Source organism: Bos grunniens, chromosome 3, assembly GCF_055505025.1.
Source record: "Bos grunniens cultivar Pamir isolate PY7600 chromosome 3, Bosgru_T2T1.0, whole genome shotgun sequence".
NCBI classification, from domain to species: Eukaryota; Metazoa; Chordata; class Mammalia; order Artiodactyla; family Bovidae; genus Bos; species Bos grunniens.
This window is the reverse complement of record NC_141167.1, coordinates 37,986,062-38,004,240: the sequence shown is the minus strand read 5'-3', so window position 1 is coordinate 38,004,240 and position 18,179 is coordinate 37,986,062. Positions and strand designations below refer to the sequence as shown.

Genomic DNA, 18,179 nt, shown 5'->3' with positions numbered 1-18,179 from the left:
TAGCCTATCTGCCTCCATTTCATCAGATAAACCTTCGGAGCCTCCTCCATTCATTTTCTATAGGTTCCCAGAGCATACAGTATACAGCATACAGTTCTTATTTATAAAACTCACAAATCCTTCTTTAATGCCTGGCTTTCCCACTAAGGGGCTTCCCCTGTGGCTCAGACGGTAAAGAATCTGCCTGCAAAGTGGGAGACCCAGCTTTGATCCCTGGGTTCAAAAGATGCCCTGGAAAAGGGGATCTTGCCTGGAGAATTCCAGGGACAGAGAAGCCTGGCAGGTTACAGTCCATGGTGTCACAAAAGTTGGACACGACTGAGTGACCAACACTTTCACTACATTTTCCCGCTAAGACCATAAACTATATGAAGTCAAGGAGTGTCTCTTAGTGTAATGAAGATATTCATACCTTTGGTATTCAGTTAGCAACTTCTGTTGTTACAATGAAAACAAAGATGGACATTACAGCCCAGCCTTTGCTGATTGACTAGGGAGATTAGTACATAAAAAGTTTAAACATCGGCATATGCCACAGAAAAGTTAACAGTTAAATAGAAAATCAAAATTGCAGATTTTAATAAGATTTCTAAGCCCCAGTCATACTGAAGAATCAGGAATTCTCTGTATGAGTCAAGTTTCTCTTCTCTGTGTTTTTCCAGGCTGCCTTATCAACCTGGAAGCCCTTCTTGCTGTCTTGCTCCAGCTAACTCCTAGGACCCTTCAAGGCTTAGTGTGGATATCACCTCCTTTAAGACTTCCTCATATGCAGTGTCATGCTGGATGAATCACAAGCTGAAATCAAGATTGCTAGGAGAAATATCAACAATCTCGGATATGCAGATGATACCACCTTAACAGGAGAAATTGAAGCGGAACCAAAGAGCCTCTTGTTGAAGGTGAAAGAGGAGAGTGAAAAAACTGTCTTTAACTTAACTTAAAATTTAACATTCAAAAAACGAAGATCATGACATTCAGTACCATCACTTCATATCAAATAAAAAGGGAAAAAATGAAAACAATGACAGATTTCATTTTCTTGGGTTCCAAAATCACTGTGGACAGTGATTTCAGCCACAAAATTAAAAGATGCTTTCTCCTTCAGAGGAAAGCTATGACCAACCTAGACAGTGTGTTAAAAAGCAGAGACATCACTTTGGTGTCAAAGATTGGTATAGTCAAAGGTATGGTTTTTCCAGTAGTCATGTATGGAGGAGAGAGTTGGACCATAAAGAAGGCTGACTGCCAAAGAATGGATGTTTTTGAATTGTGGTGCTAAAGAAGACTCTTGAGAGTCCCTTGGACAGCAAGGAAATCAAACTACTCAATCCTAAATGAAATCAACCCTGAATATTCATTGGAAGGGCTGATACTGAAGCTGAAACTCCAGTACTTTGGCCACCTGATTTAAAGAGCTGGCTCAACAGAAAAATCCTGATGCTGAGGAAGATTCAGGGCAGAAGAGAGCAACAGAGAATGAGATGGTTGGATGGTATCACCGACTCCATGGACATGAATTAGAACAAACTCCAGGAAACAGTGAAGGACAGGGAAGCCTGACGTGCTGCAGCCTATGGGGTCTCAGAGCTGGGCATGACTGAGTGACTGAACAAGAACAACCAAGTTTTGACTCACCAGACTATGCACCTTTGCATGGAGCAATTAAATTCTGAGAATGGATGCAAACCATTTAACGACTGTCAGAACCACAGATGCCTTCTGCTCTCTTCATATCCTGTCTGTAAAGACAAGGACACTATGTGGGTAAGGATTTAGTCCCTAGAGTGTTCATATTTCTTTAAAAATCTGGAAGTAGTTGGGAATGTAAAATGGTACAGCTGCTATGTCAAACAGCACCAGGCTTCCTTAACTTTTTTTTTTTTTTAATGCAAGTACTGTATGATCCAACAACCTCACTCCTAGGTAGATATCCAAAAGAATTCATAGCAATATCTCAAAGAGGTATTTGCACTGTAAATTTCCACAGTGGCTCAGGCAGTAAAGGATCTACCTGCAATGCAGGAGACCCAGGTTCAATCCCTGAGTTGGGACGATCCCCTGGAGAAGGGAATGGCAACCCACATAGTATTCTTGCCTAGAGAATCCCATGGACAAAGGAGCCTGGCAGGATACAATCCACAGGGTAGCAAAGAGTCAGACATGACTGAGCAACAAAACGTGCACACATTTATTGCAACCTTATTTGCAACAGCCAAGAGATATAAAAAACCCTAATGTTCAGACAGATGGATAAAGAATGTGTGGTATATTAGTTCAATTATATATATATATATTTTTTTTTTTTAAAGAAGAGTATTGTTGTATTTATACTGACAACCTTCAAGGTCAAAAATATAACTATCTCTCTGAGTCTACACATGCTTCAACTACACACAAAAACAAAGAAGTTAAGGAACTTTCTGTTTCCCTGAATGTTTCAAGCCTGTGGAACTGGGCTGTGGGTGACTTGGACCTGGCAGAGTGAGGCCTCTCCCCAAGATGGAACAAATAGAAATTATTTGGATGATTCTTCATTTTCACAATGCCAGAGTCACCCTGAACAAATTGGCAATACACAGCAGAATTAAACATAAACTTACTTTAGGAGCCAACAAAGGAACTCTCACCCTGAGGCCTAAATGCTCTTCATAAGTAGCATTGCTTGCAGTGGTGGGAAGTTAGAGGCAGCTTGGTGTTTATCACTAGAGAAACTGATAAATAAAATCTGGTGGATACATACAGTAAAATTCAAGTTATAAACAATGAATTATATGTGCATGAAAACCTACATAGATCTTTTAAAAAGAATGCTGAGCATAATTGAAGTGTAAAGCATAATTAGATTTACATCAACTAAGGACACAATCATTCACAAAATGACATATTTTAGAAGAAACACTTATATCCAAGGACTTACACAACACACATTATTGTGGACGAATACTGGGGAATGGGAAGTGCAAGTGAGGATAGAGGATAAAAATAAAAATGGAGAGGGATTTTTTGTATACTTGATGATAGAGGCTGCTGAGTCGCTCAGTCGTGTCCGACTCCTAGCGACCCCATGGACTGCAGCCTACAAGGCTCCTCCGTCCATGGGATTTTCCAGGCAAGAGTACTGGAGTGGGGTGCCATTGCCTTCTCCAGATGATAGAGGAGGAGAGGCTAAAAAGTATTATAAGGATATTATCAGCTGTTTAGTTTTTAGTAAACATTCTTACCTCTCGCCAAGTCTTAGAGGAAAAACAAATTTACTAACTATCCCCAAGTTAATCTCACAGGACAAGGAGTCTTGAGTTTGTGTGGCTATGTCAATGTAAACATCCCTATTGGAGGATTCTGCACAAGGCTTGTCTCTCAATTTGGTTACTGCAACTAAACGTGTCAGCAGACTCTTATAGCTTGACCTCCACCAGTCCTTCTCCTCTTGTGTCTAGGCAGGAATTGGTTATTATTCTCAGGAATAATAGCACTGGCTCAGAAGCTGACATGAGTTCATGACCACTGTATTAAGTTTCCTGGTACCACAAACTAGATGGCTTAAAATAAAAACATTGTCTCCCAACTCTCCAGGGTAGGTATCTGAAATCAAGGTATAGGCAGGATCACGCTCCCCTTCAAAGGATCTAGGGAAGAATCCTTCTTTGTCTCTTTTAGCTTCTGGTGGTGCCAGAAATACGTGGGGTTTCTTGGAATGTAGATTCATCACTCCAACTTCTGTCTTCTCTTCACATTGCCTCCCCACTGTGTGTGTGCATGTGTCCTCTATTTAGTTTTCTTATAAAGACACCAGTCACTGGATTGGAGGACATTTTATAGAAAACAACCTGCATTACAGGTAGGAAACTGAAATACACATTACTAAGTGAAAGGAGCCAATCTGAAAAAGCTACATACTGTATGATTCCAGTACATGACATGCTTGAAAAGGCAAAGCTGTGGAGACAGTGAAAGGATCAGTCCTTCAGAGGGACTGGGAAAGAGGGATGACTAGACAGAGCACAGAGGACTTTTAGGACAGTGAAATGATTCCATATGATACAATGGTGGATACAAGTCACACATTTGTCCAAACTCAGAAAGTACAACATGAAGAGTGAGCCCTAGTGTAAACTATAGACATTGGGTGATAAGATGTATCATGTAAGTTCATGGGTTATAACAACTGTGATTCTGGTGTGGGATGATGAGGTGGAGAGTTTGCTTGTGTAAGGGCTTGGAGTGTGTGGGAATTCTCTGTACTTTTCACTCAACTGGTTGTAAACATAAACTGCTCAAAAAAAAGTTAACTCTTGATTTTTTAAGATTGAGCATAAGACATATTACCTTCGATGCTGAAGTCTAAAACATAGAACACTAGAGACTACAGTAAGTCCCCTACATATGAACCTTAAAGCTGTCAACTTTAAAAGATGCAAATGTGGGTTTGCATGTCCAATCACATGAGTTATTATAGTCCATGAGTCTGGCCTACATTTTCATGTATGTGCATCCCAGCATCTATATTTCAAGCTAGAACTGCAAGAGGGACACTTCATTGAACCCCTTGCTGTGCAACACGAGGAGCTTACTAATGAAGACTTGATGGAGTTGGAGGTGCAGAGAAAGGACGAAAAGAGACAAGAAGAAGTAACTGAAGAACCAGAGATTTGGGATGCAGAAATGGAGAGAGGATTTTATTTCTTTGAGAAGGCACTGTTAGTTTTTGAGGTTGGGACCTGAATTTAGGATGGTATAGGAAGGTTGCAGGAGCTGTTCAGAATGCAAGCCAGCACTATTATAGCATCTATGATGAGAAAAACAGAGCTACTACCCAGATGTCACTGGACATATTTTAAGAAGGTAGATAGAATTGAATCCAGAAAAGAAGCAGGACCTGAGACATCAGTTTCAGGCGTGAGTGAAATTGCAGCTCTCCCTCAAACTTCTACTTCTCATGATCCTTCAGTGTTTGCTTCTCTCACCTCGTCTCCCTTCTCTAGTAGGTAATTCTGCCTTTTCACTTGATGCCAGTGCCTGTATGCCAGCTGTTGTACTATATACGACTATATTTCTCAAGGTATTGTACTGTAAGATTAAAAAAGTTTTATTTTTGTGTGTTTGCTTTTTTAAATATGTTATTTGTGTGAAAACTATTATAAACCTACTACAGTACAGTAAAAAGCATCTGCCTTCAATCCGGGAGATCCGGGTTTGATCCCTGGGTTGGGAAGATCCCCTGGAGAAAGAAATGGCAACCCACTCCAGTACTCTTGACTGGAAAATTCCATGGGCTGAGGAGCCTGGTGGGCTACGGTCCATGGGGTCACAAAGAGTCGGACACGACTGAGCGACTTCACTTTCACAGCTCAGTACTAGATAGCTAATTGTGTTTGTTGGGGATGTAGGCTTACGTTGGACTTTCACACAAACTGCACTTGGGAACTTGCTTTTAGAATAGAACACGTTCATATGGAGGGGACTTACTGTATTACAAAAAGATTGTGATGGGACTTCCCTGGTGGTGCAGTGGATAAGAATCCACCTGCCAGTGCGGGGGGCACGATTTGATCCCTGGTCTAGGAAGATTCCAAGTGCCATGCAGTAACTAAACCCCCATGCCATAATTACTGAGCCTGTGCTATAGAGGCCACAAGCCACAATAATCAAGTCTACACGCTGCAACTACTGAAGCCTATACCGCTGGAGCCTGTACTCTGCAACGAGAAGCCACTGCAATGAAAGCATACGTGCGGCAACAAAGGCCAACTGAAGCTGCAAATAAATAAAGAAACAAAATTATTTTTTAATGACTGTGATGTAAGATTCATATGAACATCTAACACAACATTAATGTCAATGTTAAGGAAAGAATTATACTTAGAATCAAGAAGTTCAAAATTTTCCATTACATATAAACTAAACCAAGAAAAATTAAGATGGCATAAAATTAAAAGATAATGATGTCTATGTTTGGCATTTAAATACTAAACCATATTTATTTAAATTCTAAAAACACTCATCAGCCAAAACCTAAGGGAAAATTGAAACTATTAGATATCAATAATAATAACTGCCTCTTGTAAAAGTGGAGAATTGAGGGAAATTTACAGACTTAAAATATTAGAAAATTAGAATAGGTAAAGATTGAGATAAATTGTAAGATAAACAAAATGGACCCAGAAAGTTGACAACATTGAAACTTTTGCTTACATGGACTTACCTGGAAGAAAAGGTACAAATAACAGAGTGAATAGAAAGAGAGTACAGTCACAGATAAATAAAAGGGAATATTATTGAACTTTCCCAATTAAATTTGAAAATTGAGACACAACTTTTATTTTGGTATACCTAGACTCTTCTATAGAACAGAAAAAAGGAAGTATTTCAATATGCTCCAGGAGGCTATCCAATAACAAAGCAGAGGATAATAAGAATAAAAGACATTTCCTCAAACTCCTAAATACATAGAGATGGCACAATCTTAAAGAAAAAAGCAACAAATCAAATTCAAGTTATTTAAACAGATACACCAATATCAACTTGATTTATTCAAGAGCGCAATGAAAGTCACTGTGAAAAAGAAGGGAACGTCCTCAAAAAATTAATTATAGAATTACCATGTGGTCCAGCAATTCCACTTCTGGGTACATACACACAAGGACTAAAAACAGGGATAAAAGTTATTTATTTGTGCAATCATATTGAAAGCAGCATTATTCACAGTCATCAAAAAATGGAACCAATCAAGTGTCCTTCAAAGGATGAGTGGATAAAAAATATGAGAGAGAGATATATACACAAGAGATTATTCAGCTTTGTGCTCAGTTGCTCATTCAAGTCTAACTCTTTGTGGTCCCAAGGACTGTAGTCCACTGAGCTCCTACGTCCAAAAAGTTTTCCAGGCAAGAATACTGGAGTGAGGTGCCATTTCCTACTCCAGGATTCAGCCTTAAAAAGGAAGGAAAATATAACACATGTTACCACATGGATGAACCTCGAAGATATCATTGTAAATGAAATAAGCCAGTCATAAAAAGACCAATATTGTGTGAATCCACTTATATGAGGTACCTAAAATAGTCAAATTCAGAGAGAAACAAAGCAGACAGGTATTGCCAAGGGCTGGGGTAGGGAAGGGAAAGGGAGGGGAATAGAGAAATAGTGTTTAATGAGTAGAGTTTGTGTTTTGAAAGATGGAAAAAATTTGTTGTACTTGAAGCTATCAAGATGACTATGAAGGAGTAACGAGAAATATCCACCAGGTAGGACCTTCAATGGAATTCCAATACTTTAATAACTTTGGGAATAAAGTGCTTTTCTAGGTTAGCAGAGTGAGATACTTACGTGCCCCTAATTTAGATTCTGGCTTAAATGAATCAACTGAAGAAGAGCGGGAAATTTTCAATATAGACTGAGTACTCAATATTATGGAATATGAAATTTATTAGCTGGGACAATCATATTGTGGTTATTTAATAAAACACTCATATTTTAAGATAGATACTGAAGTTTCTAAGGGTGAAATGGCATGGTGTCTGTGATTTGCTTGAAAATATTTCAACAAAAAGAATAACAGTTTAGACAAATGAGGAATACAGTTCTTCTTGAATCTGGGTGATGGATATGAGTTTATACTTTTGTGTGCTTGAAAGTGCTCCTAACATTCAATAAACTGATAAGTCATTAAGAAAAACCACTGAGCTCTGCTAATCAAAACACAGGTTGTTACTGAACCAAAATTGAGTTTGTTTACCCAAATAAGCAAAATCAATCTACTGACAAGGTTGTGGTGAAAGAAAGTACAGCATTTATTTGCAGGGTGCCAAGCAAGAAGAATGGGCAAGTAAATGTTTAAAGGATCTGAACTCCCCAGTGACTTTCAAATTTTTAGATTAAAAATAAGGGTAAGGAGCTTAAGTGTGTGATTATCTCATGGATTCTTCTGATTGATGGGGTTTTAATCAACAAAGTGATATCTGGCATCTTGATCATCATTCTTCTGGTTCCAACTTGTTTGTAACTGCCATACACTGCCAGTGGATTTCATCATGAGATCCTGGTTTCTGGAAAACAACTCAAAGATAGATTGCATCAGTTTATTATCTATATCCCTTGAAAAGGATCTAGGAATCCTGTGACTCTGTTTTATGGCTAAACATTTATTGCTTGATTGCTTTTCCTTTGTTCCTGCATTTCCTCAATTCTGTAATCATTAACTGCTTGAGTCTGCTCTTTGGAACTCTGCGAAGACCTAAAAAATCTCAACTTTTTTCTACAAACAAGAAGTGGGGACAATAGGAGATTGTATCCAGGAAGACCCTGCAGGGTCCTGCTCAATTTCAGGTCCCTCTGCTCTTTGATACTCCTCATCCTGAGGGGAACAGGGCGACGACCGCTCTGGCTACTTCCTGCTGAACAGGGGCGATGTTAATTCTTCAGAATTAGAGGAGCAAAAGTCTTGGATCCTCTTTGCAAAGAATTCTCGAGTCCCAAGTCTAGCATCGTACTTTGAATTATGAAAACATGATTTCTCTCTTTGACCACTTTGTCATAGCATCTGAACAAATAATTGAAAATTAAGAAACACATTAGAAAGAAGATGATAATCAAATGGAGCCTTGTGAAAGTACCCAAAAAACCCCCTATTTCAGATGTGTTCTGAAATAAGTCCTGATGTGCATCCTTTTTATGTACATCCTATAACCAGGTAGCCTTTTGAAGTATTTTGTTTACTCGGGTTTCAACTTCTCCAGAGGTATTGATGTATACGCAGCATGTGGTATTAGCCATTATACACACTCCTCCTTGTTTTGCTAATAAGAAATCATGGACTATTCTATTGCCTGGGAACACTCGAGTCAATGAATTCAAAGGTGTGTGTTGGGCTGCAATACTTTTAGCTGTGTCCTCAGCAATTTGTCCAATTGTGGCAGAGAGGTTATGAATCGTATCTCTATTGACATAAAATCTGGCAGTTGGTGTGAGGTTGCCAAAAGAGCTTTGTCCTATATTGTCTTCATACACTGCCAATATCATTCTTTTATCATGGGAAGGCATCTTTATATATCCCAGTAGGCATGACCCTTCTATTTGCCAGCTGTCTAAGCAGCGATATGCCGTCCCTTCCCTTCTTGGGGTATTCCCTGTGCCACAGACAAAGTAATATCCTGGAGGGGCACAAGTTATACCTCCCAGGGTAGTGAAATCGATACTTTCTTTTTGGGGGAGCACAGACAGTATGTTCTCTAGCCAGGGATCACTACCATTGCAAGCCCTCCATATTCCTGTTACATTATATTGAACTTTTCTGACTCTCTGGCATGAATCAGTGTCATTTTTAGCCCTTTCACATTTGTCACTCGTACATATCAGGGGGTTTTGTTCATCACATTTTTTCAGGAGAAAGTCAAGAGACCGCGGTGGACCAGTCTTAGCTCTTGATCCAGTGAAAACTTCCTCAGACAAGGTGAAACAAGGGGTGTGGGCACTCTTAGGGACTTCGATTAGCCTAACTTTGAATATGAGTCTTGGAAGAGGACAATGATAGTAGGTCGTGGGGTTCGGCACAGTACCAAAATCAGCTACGGGGACTATAAGTGGGATATAGTTTTTTTGGATGTCTTCAGATACCAAATGGCATAACCAACAATTACTTAAGTTCTTACCTGTGGCTATACTCTGAGATAACATAATTAGAGAATTTTCCCCCCAGGAAGCAGCAGACACCAGTGGGATGAGGCAGTAAAGCAAAGCAAGAGCCATCATTATAGCTGGGGCCAAGCTCTTATGTGGGAAAATAGCAATGGCCCTAAACTTTGGTACTAACTGTATTATCACAAGGTTTAAATTAAAATAGAGCAAAAGTTAAATATCTCTTATTATCAATATCACAGCAAATGATAGGCTTGATTGTCTACAATATAATCACAGGTAAAATGATTAGATGAATCCAGAAGCAAAGAAAAAAAGGATAAGCAAATAATAAAACAGAAAAATGCTCCAGCCAATTATAAATGTTATGATAAATGGTCACAAGTCATTCACAACTTATAAAAGATACTTTCTTTGATTTAACTGAAGTCCCACTGTGGACTTGTAGGAAGGCAGACTGTTCAGCTAGCTCTGTGGTTGTCTTTTCTGTAACTGCTGAGGACTGTAGATTTGTAGTTGAGTCAGAAGCAAGCTTCATCCACGTGTATCAGATCCACAACTTGACTTCTATCAATTGAAAAGAAGAGCTAGTTAGCAGTAGAACATAGTAAGGCTTCACCCTCCAAGGCTGGAGTTGGTTCTCTGGTGTATATTCTTCTTCATTGTTAGGAGCACTCAGTCTCCAGTTCAAAAACACTGGAAGAGGACATCTATGGGAAACATTATTTATTAGTACCAAATTTAGAAATAGTATTTCACACTTACCCCAGTGTTTACACATATCTTATAGTGTCTAATTTTTTTACCTTTCAATCACACGTCTGACCACTTACCTGCTCAGAATAGAGGGAGACTCTCTCACACAACAAGGCCTCAATTGGAGTCTACTTCTAGGACACATTCTAATTCTAAGCGATGCAACTGGCAACTTAATGCAGGTTAAGTCAGTTTCTTGACAGATTTTAGCCATTGTCTTTTTTAATGTGTGGTTCTGGTTGATCACAGGCTCTAAGATGCATGCAAACTCTTTTATTCCACATATTTTAGATTCTTCCTGAATCATATTAGCAATAAAGACACCTCCAGTATCGCTCTGAATTGAGCTGGGTAGCTCAATTCAGACCGTTACTACTTCTGAAGTGTTTTCAATCCAGCAAGGAAATGTTTCTAAGCAGCCTGTTAAGGTCAGCCATCACTAGTAGGTGGCTATAGTAGTAATTCATGTATAGTAGATATACATGAATTAAAACACTCCTTGATCATTTTCCACTTGCTTCTAGATACATAAGACTTAATACTTATTCTCGTGACCTTTCAAGGTTCTCAGTATGTCAGGTTAAATTGGGTCAGGTTTATACTTAGAATCCATGCTGTAACTAAAGGTGTTTTTTGCTGACTGTCTTGGGCAATGCACAACTCCCACCTCCTTTGGCTTGAACACTGTGTCTAGCAGTTTCAAAACTTCCTGGGGGCATGTTTGATTTCCTTTTCTTCAGAAGTGAGCAATCTATCTTTCCAAATTGCCCTGTATGCATTCACAACTGAAAAGGCATATTTCGAGTCAGTATAGATGTTAACTATCTTAACCTCACAGACACAGAAAAGTCAAGTGAGAACAAGAATTTAACGTTTTGGGCCAAGCATGTGATGGCAAAGCTTCCATTCCTATGATCTCCTGCAAGGTTATCACTGTGTATCTGCTCTTTCAGTTTCTACGGTCCATGAAACTACTTCCATCTGAGAAGTTCTCAACGTCTACATTTCCCAAGGAATCATTAGTCAGGCCCAAACAGCTGCTCAATAATCGGCAAACAATAATGCATGACCCTGGGCCCAGGGGTCACCCAAAGGGGTGGGGAGCAATGAGACCAGATTCGCAAAGGACACAGGCTTTGGGGTCACATTAGGATTATCAAATAAAATTGACTGATATCCTCTCAAGTGGTCGGAAGTGAGCCAATATCCACCCTTTAGTTCCAACAGCAGCAACACATAGTCGGATGTAAACACCACGGTTGGCTGTTCTGGAGTGAATTCTGCTGCTTGCCACAAATCCAGAGCAGCAGCTATGACACTCAGATACATTGACCAACCCTGGATTATACTATCCAAAGCCTTTGTGAAATAGGATACTGGGCATTTTGTGCTCTCAGATTGTAGGTCAATACCTCCAGTCTCACTACCTGTCTTTTATGTTTAAAGGGATCAAATGACTTTTTCAAATGTGGCAAACCCAGAACAGAGGCGGTCAGTAGTTTTCCCTTCATTGACTGGAAGATTTTTTTCACATTCTCTGCTCCCCCTGTGGGCTTATTGTCAGACTTGTTTTAGGGCCTCATGTAACTGTTTAACTATTAGCTTAAGTCGGGGACTCATGCGCAGCAGAATCTTGCCATTCCAGGAACCGAGGCTACTGTCTTTGATGTTGGACACTGTTACTCTGGCTACTGTCTCCAGACAGTCATGGAGCAATTCCTCTGGCCTTTGGTCAGTTTGATTCCTAGATATTTCACTGAGAGTCGTGAAATCGGGCCTTTTTCCGAGAGAGTTTAGAGCTTCATTTGGCCAGAGAGTTGAGATTGTTGATTGTTTTGATTTTCAGATCTTCCTTACAAATGCAAATAACTCTTGGGATTCAAGACTCAAAGTTATCTAGAAAAAGACCTCTGTTAAGTCTAACAGTAATCTTCAGGTTAAGATAGTTTGAATATAGGTATTGGGGACTACAGTTTGGATGTCTTTCACTATCTGATTTATGGTTCTTATGTCCTGAATGAATCAGTGCTCTTCAACGCGTGGCTTCATAAAGTCAGGATGTGAGTATTATACAGTGAAGGCATGCATGCATGCTGAGTTGCTTTTAGTCATGTCCAGCTCTTTGTGACCTTGTGGACTATAGCCCACCAGGCTTCTCTGTCCATGGGATTCTCTAAGCAAGTATACTCAAGTGGGTTGCTGTGCCCAACACCTGGGGATCTTCCCGACACAGGATTGAACCCATGTCTCTTACATCACCCGCATTGGCAGGCAGATTCTAACCACTACTGACACATAGTGAAGTCACTCAGTCATGTCCGACACTTTGCGACCCCATGGACAGTAGCCAAGCAAGCTCCTCCATCCATGGGATTTTCCAGGCAAGAATACTGGAGTGGGTTGCCATTTCCTTCTCCAGAGGATCTTCCCGACCCAGAGATTGAACCCGGGTCTCCCGCATTGGAGGCAGACGCTTTACCATCTGAGCCACCAGGGAAGGCCCTACTGACACATGGCAAGCCCATAAGTTGACTGAGGGAGGAAAATAAGCAGGTATTTTTAAAATCCAGTTTATCAAAGTCTGCATCCCTGTTTTGCTTGCTCCTTTAAAGGGTATTGCCTTAAGCTCAGAGCCTGAGTGTCCGGTTTCAGTTTCACCTTCACTGCTATGGCCTTCCTTGCTGTACCTGCCCCCTAATCAGCCTATGCTCTCAGGCTTCCCTGGTTCAGGATGTCCTGTCAGGGATGCTAGTGGCTCCATCCCTTGACAGGATGGCTGCCTGCAAGGCGCAAGCTTGTTCTGGTATTCCCTCTATATTCAGTCTTCCAGGAGTGAAAGTCATTTTAGCATAATAAATCTCATCTCAACAATGAGACTGGGCTCTCTGGCATGTATATAAAAGTGTGTTTTAAGTTAAGCACCTCAATCTAGGGGCTGCAAAGCAGTTTTGGGAGAGGCATTCTGTAGACTCTGCTTGACATGGCTCTTTTTTGGGGGGTTAACTCGGGTTCAAAACTGAGCTAGTGGCTCCAGTACCAATCAGAAAGTCAGTTGTCTGTTTCCCAAAAAAGGGTTACCTGGCACTCCTGGTGGGAGGTGGGATGGGGCCTTTCTCCTCGAGTGAACTCCCTGGCTTTCCTCACTCTCTCTTGTCTCCAGCATGAAGAATGATTTCTCCTCCTCTTCTGGTTTCTGTTTTTAAGTTGGGACAGATTTTTTTTTCCAGTGGCTTTCTTGGCTTTCAATAAGCACTGCTGGGGATGTACTTTAACATGTCCCCTTTAGGGGTCTCTTCTCTGAGGGCTACCCTTCACTCTCTTGGGTCCCTGGAACCTTATCCTCTGCTGAGATTTCTTGTCTCCCCATTTCTCTGCCCAGTGAGTATCGCTGCCGAAATGGACATCTGCTGCTTCATTTAAAGGGTCTCCTTTTGTTCTTGTATGCCCTCCCAACTGTGAGAAACTGAAAGCAGTTTCTATTACACCAAAAGAGGTATCAGAAGCAGAAAAAGACCTTCTACCTTTTGCACAATTTCTAGATATCTGGGGCACTCTGAGCCACAGGGTCTGGTTAATTCACTTAAAATTCTCCAGATTATTTAGATTCACATCTGTATATTGGTGATATGCCCTGTCCATTCTCTCCCCAAACTCAGGGTTTTTACTGTGGCTGTTTGCACATTCCTTGCACCTTATGAAAACTCCTGTGTTGGTTCTCCTTTTTGGAGCCCTACCATGATGCACTCCTAGTAATGCTCAATGCCAGCTTTATGTTCTAGGTCATTCTCCTCCCAGTCTGGATCTGTGGTGGGAATTGCTTTTGCTGCTGGTGCTGGGAGGAGATTGCCAGAGATAGCAACATGCACTCTACCTGCCTCTTCTCTAGCATTTTCTATTACCATCCTTATCTCTTCCTCAGCCAATGGGGTAGTTAGGAAGCTCTGACCCAGTTTGGACTGTGGGTGGCAAAGATGGAGGAGAATGCATTTTCCATCCTGGTATGGTCATCACAATAGGTTTGTATATTAATGTTCCAATTAAACAAGTCTGAATTTGAAAAGGGAGAGTATATCCGCATGAATCCTGCTGGCTGATCTTGGGCATTTATTCCTCCAGTGAGAATCTGCCTCAGTGTGAATGCCTGGCCTGAACATAAGTGGTTCTCTGACCAATATGGGCGCTCTGTCGGATATAAGAGGGAGACAATTCCTCCTTCCTCAGCTTCTACCTGAGCAGGTGAAGGTGAATTTGTGGCTATGGGATCCACGGCCCCTGCCCCTGCTTCCCCATTCTGCCCACCATACAGAGACAAGTGAGATGGACATCTAGGAGCATTTATTTGTTGAATTAATTCTCCTTCTCTTGATTCCTGAGAATACGGTTAAATTTTTTAAATAGAACTTTTAGTATCTCCCTATTTGAGGACATTTCTTTCTCTGTCATACTTTATGCATGTTACATTTTTCTCTGAACAGGTTCGCTTGATAAAATAATATCAAAGGGTGCACTTAAGAAGCGTCATTCCATTTCTTCCCATTTAACAAAACAGTTCTGGTTGAAAGATCGTGTTATTTAGAGACATACTAGGGGGCAATGTAATCCAGGTCCTAGACTACTGAGGCCAAGCTGTGTTGCAATAGAACACCATTTTTTTTTCTTTTTTCAGAGGTGCTTAAATATTTACCAATTTTGCAAAATATACTCTCAGGGTCTACAACATGGAACAGACCTTTGATTATCCATTTTGAATTGTTCACAGAGAGTGCTGTCAAATGTTAAAGAAGGAAGCAAGTCCACAAACAGAAGGCATCTCTCAGGGTTACAGATTCTTTAGTCCAATACAGAAAACCCTCAAAATCAATGCCCAATCATGGACACAGCCAAGTGGCTAAAAGAAAGAATACCTTTGTGCCATCACCCTTAAGCTCTGCTATTTCACAGAGATGTCACAAGCTAGTGCATTGTTCCATCACCTCGATGTACCAAGGGCCATTGTAATCCAGTTGGTGGCAGAGGCTCGGGGTTGTCCTTGAGACAAAGGTGCTCAGGAGTCTGCGGGACAGACTCTTAGAGCCACTTCTTGCAAGGGGCCAATGTGCCACAAAGTCATCCAGCTTGGGTGGCGGTCCACAAAAACAGTTGCTCACTTGAACTCATGTTTACTTGCAGCAAAGTCAATCTATTGATTGCAGGTTGTGGTGAAGGCAAAGTACAGTGTTAATTTGCAGGTCATCAAGCAAGGAGTTCAGGCCCTCTGAGCATTCGCTGCCTATTCTCCTTGCTTGGTGCCCTGCCCGTAAATGCTGTACTTTCCTTTATCATGACCCACTGTCAGTAGATTGACTGCTGGGCATCAGGTGAATGAACCCAAGTTCAGGTGAGTAACAAAACTGCCCTACATGTCCCACAAATACTATTAAAGCAAATATCAAGGAAAACTGAAAATAAGGACAGAGTTGTACATATAAATGCTTACAAAATTAAAGCACTGACTAATATAGCAGAATCCAAGTCAAAATAAAGAGATGAAACAAAGAAACATTTTCAGTGACTGCAATCCAGAAGTATAAAATATTTTGTGTTCCAAAAAACATGGCTAAGACAAAACCAAGAAAAGACAAAATGCTGAGTTAAAAGTAGAAATTTAAGAGAAAACTATAACAATAAACAGAGAAGGCAATGGCATCCCACTCCAGTGTTCTTGCCTGGAGAATCCCAGGGACCGGGGAGCCTGGTGGGCTGCCATCCATTGGGTCGCACAGAGTCGGACACGACTGAAGTGACTTAGCAGCATAAGAATAAAAGCAAAAGCCGAGTAAGAATTTTCCTTAAAGAGAAAAAAATAACCATGTGCAAAATTAAGCATAAAAAGTGAGCCAAGTATAACATCATATAAGAAATGAGTCACCAGTCCAGGTTCAATACAGGATGCTTGGGGCTGGTGCACTGGGATGACCCAGAGGGATGGTACGGGGAGGGGGGTTCAGGATGGGGAACACATGTACGCCCGTGGCAGATTCATGTGGATGTGTGGCAGACCCAATACAATATTGTAAAGTAATTAGCCTCCAATTAAAATAAATAAATTTAAATTTTTAAAAAAAGTGAGACAGTGTGAGGATTTTAAAAGATACATCAGCAAATGTATGGTAATAAAGAAAAAATCCAGATGGAACACATGATATCCTAGCAAGACTTTGCACTTAACTTACTTGCGGTTTTCAGCTTCCCCAGAAATGTAACCTTAGCCAGCTGGATCGGAATTTTCTGATTGGCACCGAAGAGGTTATCTGTTCTATGGGCCCTCTCCATAGCCTGTCCCCAGAGCAAGAAGCTGTCTACATGATGAAGCTGCCATTCTTTTCCCTCAAAAGATGTCCTGGCCGAAAAATAATCTCTTCTTTCCCTAAGGGCTAGTGGAGATACTCCCCAGTTTGACCTTCAAATTGACTGAGTTTTGTTTACACCTCTGCTCACCTTCGGAGGTCCTTGTTCTGGAAGAAGGATGAGTTCTCTGCAGAGCAGGACTTGGTCTCCTGTGCAGCTGTGACTCGGGGCTAGAATTCAAGGAAAGCCATTGATACAGAATTTTAGTATGCAGAGAAGTGGAGAAGGCAATGGCAACCCACTCCAGTACTCTTGCTTGGAAAATCCCATGGGCGGAGGAGCCTTGTAGGCTGCAGTCCATGGGATCGTGAAGAGTTGGACACAACTGAGCGACTTCACTTTCACTTTTCACTTTCCACTTTCATGCATTGGAGAAGGAAATGGCAACCCACTCCAGTGTTCTTGCCTGGAGAATCCCAGGGACAGAGGAACCTGGATGGGCTGCCATATATTGGGTTGCACAGAGTCGGACACGACTGAAGTGACTTAGCAGCAGCAGCAGCAGCAACATGCAGATAAGTACCTCCATTTTGTACTCAGAAAATAAAAATGGTATTTTTCTAGATATGCATTTGCTTAAATTTATATGACTGTAATAGGAAACATGTTTTTCCTTTTGTTTTTAGAAAAAGAGCTCAATTTTCTAATAATGAAGGAAATGTAGAAAGAGTTACTACTTCCAACTCTATCCCCAGTCAGAAAAAAATCTGAAGATATAGGCTGGAGATAAACTTCAGGCCTCATGTCTAGGGAATGGAGGAGAAAGAATCAAAGTCTGGGTTCCCTAAGTTCTGAAGCTCTCGCTTATACCATTGCCTCCAAAGACACTGTTAATTTCACCTCCTAACCATGTTTTTAAAGCAAATACTTTAGTCCTTCCTCATTTCCTCCTGGTCTTCATTTTCTTCTCTCATGGCACTACTATTTTCATATTCCCAATTTCTTAATAAGAGACACCTAGGAAGATGCCTTTCTCATGGTCCAGTGAGAGACAGAGCAGATATAAAGCTAGAGGAGCCCAGGACAGCATCTGCCCCATGCTCCATAGTTCTGTCAGCCTTACCTGGAGAGGGCTTCCAGCTCTAGGACTCAACCTGGAGCAGAGTGAGGAGAGAGGCTAGAGGGCTGATCCAGCTGACCAGCTGATCCAGGCTGATCTTATATTGTCTCCTCCATCCCCTTGCAGAGTTTTCAAGTCTCTAGGCCCAACCCCTTTTAAATCCCACCCCTTCCCTACCTTATCTCCTGACATCTCATGAACCATGAAGCCACTGCTGACTTCCAATCTTGACTTTCTATCCATAACCACCGAGCTCCACCTTCAGGTCCAATTCTTGGGCATTTCTGGTTCTCCCCCACTCCACAACTGCCAGGATTCCAGGCTTTCAAGAAAAAAAAAAAAA

The 18,179-nt window shown here is 41.0% G+C and overlaps 1 protein-coding gene across 1 annotated transcript; it reads right to left on the bottom strand.

Annotated features, from left to right (window-relative positions):
* Window positions 1–7,769: 7,769 nt before the first annotated feature.
* Window positions 7,770–18,179, bottom strand: LOC147375498 (endogenous retrovirus group V member 2 Env polyprotein-like). The gene is made up of 3 exons (XM_086394301.1): window positions 17,840–18,179; window positions 16,867–16,946; window positions 7,770–10,200 (listed from the first exon to the last, which is right to left on the bottom strand). The coding sequence occupies exon 3, from the start codon at window positions 9,745–9,747 to the stop codon at window positions 8,680–8,682; it is 1,068 nt and encodes a 355-aa protein (XP_086250427.1). The 5' UTR covers window positions 9,748–10,200; window positions 16,867–16,946; window positions 17,840–18,179; the 3' UTR covers window positions 7,770–8,679.

Excerpts from the sequence above, each read along its gene's own strand:
- LOC147375498 (XM_086394301.1), bottom strand. The coding sequence starts at position 9,747 with ATGATGGCTCTTGCTTTGCTTTACTGCCTCATCCCACTGGTGTCTGCT.